The sequence below is a fragment of the Palaemon carinicauda genome, unplaced genomic scaffold (assembly GCF_036898095.1).
Source record: "Palaemon carinicauda isolate YSFRI2023 unplaced genomic scaffold, ASM3689809v2 scaffold137, whole genome shotgun sequence".
Taxonomy (NCBI): domain Eukaryota; kingdom Metazoa; phylum Arthropoda; class Malacostraca; order Decapoda; family Palaemonidae; genus Palaemon; species Palaemon carinicauda.
In genome coordinates, this window is record NW_027168893.1 from 49,938 (window position 1) to 59,276 (window position 9,339).

Genomic DNA, 9,339 nt, shown 5'->3' on the forward strand with positions numbered 1-9,339 from the left:
TTTGAATTTGTCATGTTCATCCATGATACTGGATGTGGTATTTCATGAGAATATTTGTGTAATCTTTTTGTAAGATCTTTGTGCAACTTAAAATGTATCAAATATAAGGTTTTACTGCAGTTAAATAAAGCTTTACTGACACCCAATTATTTTCTTTTTCAGAAAATGACTTCCCTGTATCGTTTGAATCTATAGTCAAGAAGATACATAGGTTGCTGTTTCACGTGTTGGCACATCTATATCACAGTCACTTCCGTGAAATGGTTTTGTTGAATTTACATGCCCATCTCAACTGTATCTTTGCACATTTTATACTCTTCAATGAAAGATTCAGACTTATCGATGAAAAGGAAACGGAAGTATTGAAAGACTTAGTAGTGGCATTGAAGCTCCACCCAGAAAGTGAATCCTCAGCTGCCTCTACCACCACAGCCTCCATTACCACTGCAACCACCACCACCACTACTACCACATCTAGCTGTAGTCAATTAGGCGACCCTGAGACTAGTGCTAGTTCAACCAACAGTAGTAGCAATGCTACCACCACACCTGCTATGGGTAACAATACTTTGTCCTCAGATGGTGAATGTGGTAGTTGCTCAACCCCTCAGGAGCAACAATCTTCGTGCCCATCAGATACTACTGCCGTTAGTAGCAACAGCAGTAGCGGGTTATTATCAGCACTGGGAGATACGGCGGCGGGGGGGTCAGGGCCTCCACTCTTGGATGCGGGAGCAGCGCTAGATACCCGGCCATAGTAATGTGTGGAAATAGTGAAGCAGTGTATGCGGGTACCGTGGCCTGGCCCCCTCCCTATGCCCCTGCCTTGTGGTGTGGTGGGCACACATTGGTGCAGCACCTTAGCCTTATCCATGTGTGATGATGGTATTATCTATCTATGGCTGGTGGTGGTGAGGCCAGGCTGGGGTTCCTAGGGATATGTTGTGTACATATGTGTTGTAAAGTCCCTAGATCATAACTGTTGCTATACAAATACTATTTATATTTATCCTGCGTTATCACATGAGCACACATTCACCATAAAGTGCATTGTTTTCACCTAGACTCGTGGAGAGCAAGTCAGTAAAGGTGAACACATGGCCATCAGCAAAGCTTTTAAGTAGTTGCAAAACGATTGTCAAGAAGAGTTTATTCATGCAAAACTTTATTCTTGTGATTCAAGCCATTTTGGACAAAAAAAAAATTGTTTCATTGTTATTTTAATTTTTATTACTGTATTACATTATCATCAAGATTTTGAGATTTGGTTTGACTAAACAGAATGTTGGTGTTTGGTTCATGTTTATTGCTTGACAGGGAAACGCTTTCATTAATGCAGTTAAAAACTTTGTGATGTTGAAAGGAAGTTTCCCGGCAAGTTTATTTTTCCCTTCTCTTGTTATGTAAGTAGGCTTCTTAAGTCCTTACTAGTCGACATGTGATGATGTGTTTCCTGTTAGTTTTTCCATATGCAGTACAAACTTCCCCAAGAATGTTTAGTTGTAATTCATTCTTTCTACCTTCCTTTTTATTATTTTTATTGTTATTTTGACTTGGTTCACATAAAGAGCACAGCATTTATGTTACTAGTTACCAGTCCACTTAACAATTTTATTTTGCGTGAAATGCACATAAAAAAAATCTTTATGTCAAACCATTTCCCAAGTAGCCAGGATGGTTTGATGTATTACCTTTCTTTGTTAACTATGTACTTAATTATAGAGCCAGAAAGGGATTTTGGTGATACAAAAATATATTCCCTAAACAAAACATGCTAAGAATTACCTCAGCAAATTTGAAGCATAAGACACTATACTGGTTAGCTTTAGCAGTTTTAGGAGTCATGCATACTCTTGAGTGACAAATAGAGAAACTTCCCAAATAGCTAGGTAATTTAAAGACCATAGTGTCTCAGTAATCAGCATTGTTGGTATCCCTGTAACACTGCATCTCCACACCAAGTCACGCTGGATGCTGCTGAATTCAGTTCAAGGAGATATAATGCTTATTTTGAATGAAAGAAGGTGAATCTGGATTGATATCAGCAGGACTGTTATAAATGGACGATATAAGAATTTTTATTTTTTACTCTGCAGCATTATCTACGACAGTTTTATTTACGATTTGATTCTCTCGCGTAAAAGAGGAAATATATTCTGCATTTCAGTTTTGTTGGGTGTGAATATTCATGGAAAGGAAAAGAAAATATATAGTTTTTTGATGGACTTGAGAGGAAAGTCAATGTGGAGATGCTGTGATTGGGAACCCGACTTGATTAAATAATATCTTAACTGTCCCAACCTCCTTTTTCTTCCCATAATTAAATAACTATTGCTAGACCAGTTTGTTGCAGGGAATTTATTTGTCCTAGTGAATTATTATGTAATGTGTAATTATTTATTTTTATTCTTGTTTGTTAGCTTGATCAATTCTAATCCAGATTATAGATCTTGCAGGCAAGGATTGATGGAGTGATATGCTGAATATAGTAGATTGTATATGCTGATGTTGTTTGCCTAGTGAAATATTATTGATGACAGGTATATTCCTTTATAAGTTTGATTGATATGTATATAATGCAGAGTTGTTATGATGATGATCCTAGTGGTAAGAAGAGTCACAACCCTGGCATGACTATTGTTGTGTATTAGGAGCAAGCCCCCGGCATTAGTGTGCTATCTGATACGAAAAAGATAAAAAACAAAAAAAACGGCCCAGGAAAGCTCGCTTTTCTTGTGCATTTTGCTATGGTAAGATGGCGAGCATATCATACTTGTAATTTCTTTTCCTTAGCTTTCCTGAGCATCATTTATTAACAGCTTGATGATGCAAATTGAGATGGGGGGGAAGTGGTAGTGGGGGTTTGGTGGCTAACGTGGCCAGAAAGGAACTTTGCATTAAGTTGCAGGTTCTACCAAAACCCACCTAAGCACCTTCAACCATTCTCAGCTTCACCTTGCTAAGAAGCTTAGTGACTCGGGATTGGACTTGCCTCTAATGTTACGTCAAATAGCCAAATTATTGTCATCCAATTCTATTAAGCAATTGTAAAAAGGTGAAGTAATGTTCGAATGCCCTCCTTCAGGTTAAAAGAATTTTAAAAAACAAAGATTTATTATAAGAAAAAGTTTTAACTCCTGTGTTATCATGATCTTTATTGTCTTTCATCTAGTTCATACAGCTCTTGGTTAGAACTGTTAACATATTTAATAATAATAATGATAGTAAAGGATATGTTGATGATGAGAGACAGAAATTCATTTGTCATATCCTCCATGCCTTCCTAAAATTTGTGTCAGAGCTATTATTTCAACTTAATGAACATAAGAATGAATTTCTATTAGTGATATTGTGAATAATGTTAAAAAAAAATGGCAGGTATCAAGCATTCTATTTGTTTACTGACTTCGTGATAAAGTATATGTGGAATGTTTGCACAGAAATAGAAGGGGGTGGTTTTAGGGTGATGGCCTGTGTCAAAGGAAAAGGAAAGCAGCACTAGCTCCAACAGTCTGGTATCTTTATAGCTAAAGTAGATTTGATTTTGTTAATGCTGAAGAGCTTGAGGACTGCATAGGCCTTCACACTAACACCAGAGTTAGCAAAAAATAAATAAAAAAAAAAAGCTAGTCAATACCCCCTTAGTGATTGAGCCAATCTCTTTTATGCCCAGTGTCATTTCTCTCTCTGGCCTCCCTCCACCACTAGTGAATAGTAGACTTGTTTAAGGGTTTCAGGGTTTCCAATCTTGTTACTTGATTTGGTGGAAATCTTCAAACTTTAGAACACTTCAAGTATATTGTAAATAGGGCATTAACTATGATTTTGCATTAAAAAAACCTTTACATCCAAAAGAAAGAGTGAATATTCTATATAGTTTTATGCAATAGTATAATTTATGGAACTTGCAAAGGGGATTAGGGTGGGGTTGGAAAAAGTCATTACTGTACATACTTCACTATTGTAATTGTTTAACTATTTATTTTTTGTTGTTGTGTAAGCAGGCGAAACAAGAGATCCTGGGCTAAGATGCTTGCAAGTTCTTCAAATGTGGGGGGTTACCGAAGGGCAAGATATTGAAAGGGGTGGCAGTGAGTGGGGGGGGCCTTAAGGGTCACGCCTAAAGCATTAGTAGAGAGTGGCGTGCGTATGTTGGTTATTCCTTGTGATACTCTTGATCCTCTATGATCAGCTTAGTGAGACAGGAAATGTTTTAAGGAATAATTATTATTGCAAAAATAAATAAAATAATTTGCACTGATATTATCTTATGATTTGAACCTTAACTAGATATAAGATATAAAACTCATAAATTGATGATCAATAAAGTCACAACCAAAAATATAGCTTGTTCATTTTGGAGATATTTGATCTGGACAGTCAATATGACTTAGTAGCAACATTGGAGGTTAGTTAACTGTATAGAACTATGGGGCCTAAAAGGATCTTGAGCTGGTTACCTTTTTTGGGCTCAAGCCATGTCGTCCTGATGGAAGTTCCTATTAGGTAGCTTCCTTGGGTATATTACAACTACGGTGATATTCCCAGAGAATTTACCTTAAGGTACCCAGAATTCTAACTCCTGGAGCAAATATCCCTAATAAAAGAACCAGGGATATCGCAAAATATCAGCGGACGTATTCTTGACACGCCACATGGCAATCTGTACCCCGAACAGAGTTAACACTTCGTAGGGGTCAAATGGCAAGAAAACGAAAACAAAAAAAGAGGGGGGAGCCGTTCGTAAGGTATCTCTCCTCTCCCGTTTCATAAGCATGCCCTGCGCCGCTCGCGGCGCCATCTGTATTCCTTTTTGCGTAGCTTAATAACTCGGTGTTTTTCCCTGTGTTTCTAGCAAATCTTGGATTTATCTCAGCATTTATGCTTTCTCCAACTACTTCTGCCTCCGATAAGTTGAGTACCATTTCTTTTATGTATAAATGTAGGCTCTTAGTAAATTTTAAAGTGATTAAGAGAGTTATCTTTGTTACAAGAGCTGTTGCCTGCTGGAGGCGTCCTGGACGCTGTCGCTCGCTAGATAGGAGTTATTTTGTTAGCCAGAGCGACGTTCCCAGCTGTTTTGCTTTAATAAATTTAGCTGCTTAGCTTAATTAGGATTTCTTTTATGATGCTTTTAGTATTGGTGCCTTGGCGAAGGATTCGCCTAGGTTGGCCTACGCTAGACCTTGTAGCCTAGTCGTTTGGTCCTTGTACTTTCCTGCATGATATTCAGATTTCCTAGTGTTTTTATATAATTTTATTGAAGCGTTAGGCAACGTTATACATATAAGATTATGCTGAGTTCTTCCAAGATGGTATACGAGTGAGTTTTGGTGATTTATGTAATCGATTCTCCCAGTGCCTAAGCTAGGTTGTCTTGGGGCCTTGGTATACTTTCTTGCTTTCCCCGGTTGCTCCCTTCTCTTCGGAGAAGGTGTGCAATCCCTTTCCCTCTGTGTAAGCCTTGGGCTTAACTCTAGTGGTGTATCCGAATTACGATATTACTAGGGTGTTCTGTTCCTTCCTGTTCCAGCAAGTCTGGCTTCAGAGAGGGAACGGAACAGCAGAGTTATTAGTCTGAGTCTGTCTCGTTTGGCTTGGGGTCGAGTCTCCCTCGCTAGACTGATACAGACTTAGGAGGCTTAGCCTCCTTCGGTCACTTTCGAAGGTCTCTGTACGATATGAGTCCTTCTTTCTGTGATCCATCAGACTAGTCCTTGTTGTTGTTCCGGGTGGTGGGGTTGAGATCCCTCACCCGGGAATGGCAACGCCTTCCTTGCTTTGGTTCGGTGGGAGGTAGTAAGTATTGCTGGCCTCCCTCCTCGGATCTCCCTTAGGCTAAGATGAGTTTTCTTGGCGGTGGGTGATCCTTAACTATTGCAAGGTTGGTAGGACCCTCTTTGTCCCTTCCCCTCTGTTCTTTCCATTATGTTCCACTACTGTTTGTCATTCTACATCTGTACCTAGCATAGGTTAGGATGTGGAGTTGACTTAGTCCCTTGCCGGCCGGCAAAGGTCTGCTGCTATGAGTGCTGCCCGGTCCTCCCTTGGTCCCTCATCCACGCCTGTCTGTAGAGCCAGTCGGCAGTGGTTAGGAAGCTTGAATTAGATTCTCCCCTTCCTTTGGGCACTCTTTCAGTTTGTTGGGCATTGAGGTAGTATAGCCTCTTAGCCCGGCATCCATTGTTTTCTTCTAGTGTTGTACTCTACCGACTGCCGGCCTAGGTGGCCGGCAGCCGGGCAGTCGGAGTACTCTGGTTCTGTTGCTTCCGGCCGGCATCAGTTGTATAACTCTGCCGGCCGGCCTTTATCTCGCCTCGTCTGCCGACCGCTAGGAGTGGTGGCCGGCAGCCGGGCGCTACCTAACGTAGCTGTCGGCCGGCAGTCACGGCCGGCCGGCATATGCATCGGAACCAGAGCTCTGCTGCCTTATAGTTCTTAAGTTGTATACTTTAGATCTAGCTATGGTAAGTGCCGGCCGGCACATTACCTCCTATAATGTATCAGTATTCCCCAGTATAGTATATGCTGTGGGGAGAAAACTATAGTATGGTTGTGTTACAACGCTGTGTTTTCTAACATGCTTGTGTTGCCTTGCACAGCCCCTTGGTGTTGCCTTACAGATATAGAAAGTGAGTTCTTTCTTGTCTATTATCCAGTATCTTAAAATCATACTGTAGGTGTGAGCTACACCTATTTCCTTTGGGAATATTGGCATTGGTTACTCTAGAAAAGACTAAGCATTTGATTTTATTATCTGGAAGGCTGCAGCAATTGACTGTGTGGGAAACATAAGTGTGTGTCTTCCCTTTCTATTTTTATATGTTAATATATACAGTATCCATGTGTTATGCAGTTCACCTGATACTCATGGAAATTTTCTTCTTTTACAGGAGGAAAATCCGAAGTGCGGTAACGTCTTCTGCAACGTCCGTAGCAGGAACTTCTGCGGACACGATTTGTGTAGGAGGCACGCGGCTTGCGCAGCCTCCAAGGATGATCTCCATTACTGGGACCCTCAGGTATGTTCGGTATGTACTAACCTGTCAAGGGATGCAGCGAGGGAGAAGCTTCGTACCTGGGTAAGGGGCTTCCAGAAGAACACCTCCAGACCTTATCTTCCCAGTGAGAAGATGAGGGCTTACCTCTTTCCCAGGGCTTCAACTGATGCAGTGATCCCCCAGCCTCGGCCGGAGATCCCTCTAGTCCAGATCCCAGTGGATGCTGAAGTGGCGGTCGCCATGCAGGACATTCAGCTGGATGACAGGATGTCGGACGTGTCCGAACGTCTGGAAGAGGACCTCCTGGCAGGGGGCCAGGACGAAGATCAGGCTCCGGACGCCGAAGAAGAAGAGGTTGTCGAGCCGTCAGCCGCTCCGGTTCAGGCCCCTGAACCTTACCCTCAACTTCGTCCGCTCTTCCAGCAGAGCTGGGACAGGCTCTCTCCTCCATCGTTGGTATGATCCAACAGATGCAGAAGGAGAATAGTGAGAAGGCGGCTGCAATGGAACTGCAGATGCAGAGACTTGCAGCGTCACGTGGGCCCCAGAAAAAGCTCAACGTGAAAGACCTTCCTGTGTGCTCAGATGCTAACCCGTGGAGATATGCTGAGCACATGCCGATGACGGTCGGGAAGATCGTCATGTCGGAGAAACTGGGTTCGTTCCCCTTGAGGAGGTGGAATTCTGGCCCAGCAAAGGGGCGTATCCGGCGTATCCGGAGACGGAGCCGAAGGAGGTGATCGTTATGGACCACGCCAAGGCTCAAGCTTTGCTGTCATCTGCAATGAAGGAGAGGGGCTTCTCGAACTCGAAAGTTGCTGCTTTGAGTAAGAAGCACCCTTCCTTCGTATCCTCTCCGGCTAGAGCTTTCCCCTTTCTGCAGAAGGGGTTCGCGGCCGTTCTTAAAGCAGTCGAGGCTGGAAAGCCATGCCCCTCCTTGGAGGAGTGTAAGCCCTTGTCTCTAGCCCTGCCGATGGACAACAAGGACTGGAAGGACGTTCATCTTACCTTTTCGGTCGGGAAGTTGGACGCCGATATTGCCGGACGGCAGTTCGGCGAGAACCTCCCTAGGCTGTCTGACTTCCTCCTGCGGAGGGAGCTCAAGACGAAGGAACGTTTGGCGGCTTCGATGTCTCTCCAGACAACTCTCGAGACAATGGCGAGCGACCCTAAGGTCCACGAGATGTTTATGGTGGTGGCCAAGACCCATCTGGCCATGGTGACCAAGGACCTCTATAGCTTCGTCAAGGCGAGGAGGGGCTGTAGAGAGTTTGTGTTCGCTTCGGCGACAGTGAGGCACGAGCCAAGGAAGCTGATCTCCTCTAACATCTGGGGCAAGGACCTTTTCCCTAACGATGCAGTCAAGGAGGTGGTGGACAAGGCTGCCACGGAGAACAGAAATCTTCTCCTGAAGTGGGGCCTGTCCCTCAAGAGGAAGTCTTCCCCCGACGAGGGTCCCCAACCGAAGGGGAAGACGATGAGATCTAGGCTACCTTCCCGGCCAGCCAGGCCTTTTAGGCAGCAACGACAACAGCAGCAGCAGTTGGCTTTGCCTTCGGTGCCCCAGATGGTGGCCCAAGCCCCGACCACTTTCCAATGGGTGCCCCAGGCCGTGTCATCGCAATCCCCGGCTTTCAACCCAGCGTTCGAAGGGCAGTCGACTACCTTTCGAGTGAAACCTAGAGGAGCGGCCAGAGGCTCGTCTAGACGCCCCTCAAGGGGAAGGGGATCCAGAGGTGGTCGAGGTCAAGGAGGCAAGACTGCAGGACAGCAATCGAAGTGAGATGATGGCGGTAGGAGGGAGACTTCAGAACTTTCGGGATCGCTGGACCTTCGATCCCTGGGCCCACAGCCTGCTCAAGAATGGACTCGGTTGGAGCTGGTACAGCACTCCGCCCCCGTGCCCTCGATTTTTCCAACACTCCAACCCCGTTTTGGAGGAGTACATTCAAGAACTGTTGGAGAAAAATGTGATTCGAAGGGTAAAGTCCATCAAATTCCAAGGGAGGCTGTTTTGTGTTCCCAAGAAAGACTCGGGGAAACTCAGAGTCATTCTGGACTTGTCGCCACTCAACAAGTTCATAGTGAACTACAAGTTCAAGATGTTAACACTGCAACACATGTGCTTCACATGTTAATATACTGGCCCTAGAGCAGGGAAACAGTATTTCTTTGGTAATGAGGTCACATTGGATTCCGTGTCATAGCTTTTAACAGGAAAGTCCTTGGAGACTGCACAGGCCCAGCATCTCCCCAAAAACAAGTTTTTCCTTCATTAAAACTACTTTATTTAGACACAGAATAACATGGCCACCAATTCATATTTTTATATTGATAT

The 9,339-nt window shown here is 43.8% G+C and overlaps 1 protein-coding gene across 1 annotated transcript in view; it reads left to right on the top strand.

Moving 5' to 3' along the window:
• Nucleotides 1-4,261, top strand: part of LOC137635527 (MOB kinase activator-like 2) — a 40,076-nt gene extending 35,815 nt beyond the window's left edge. Inside the window, exon 4 of the mRNA XM_068368006.1 lies at nt 163-4,261. Within this exon, the coding sequence (XP_068224107.1) occupies nt 163-758 (596 nt within the window). The 3' untranslated portion in view covers nt 759-4,261. The remainder of the gene's footprint in view (nt 1-162) is intronic.
• The last annotated feature ends 5,078 nt before the right edge of the window (nt 4,262-9,339 follow it).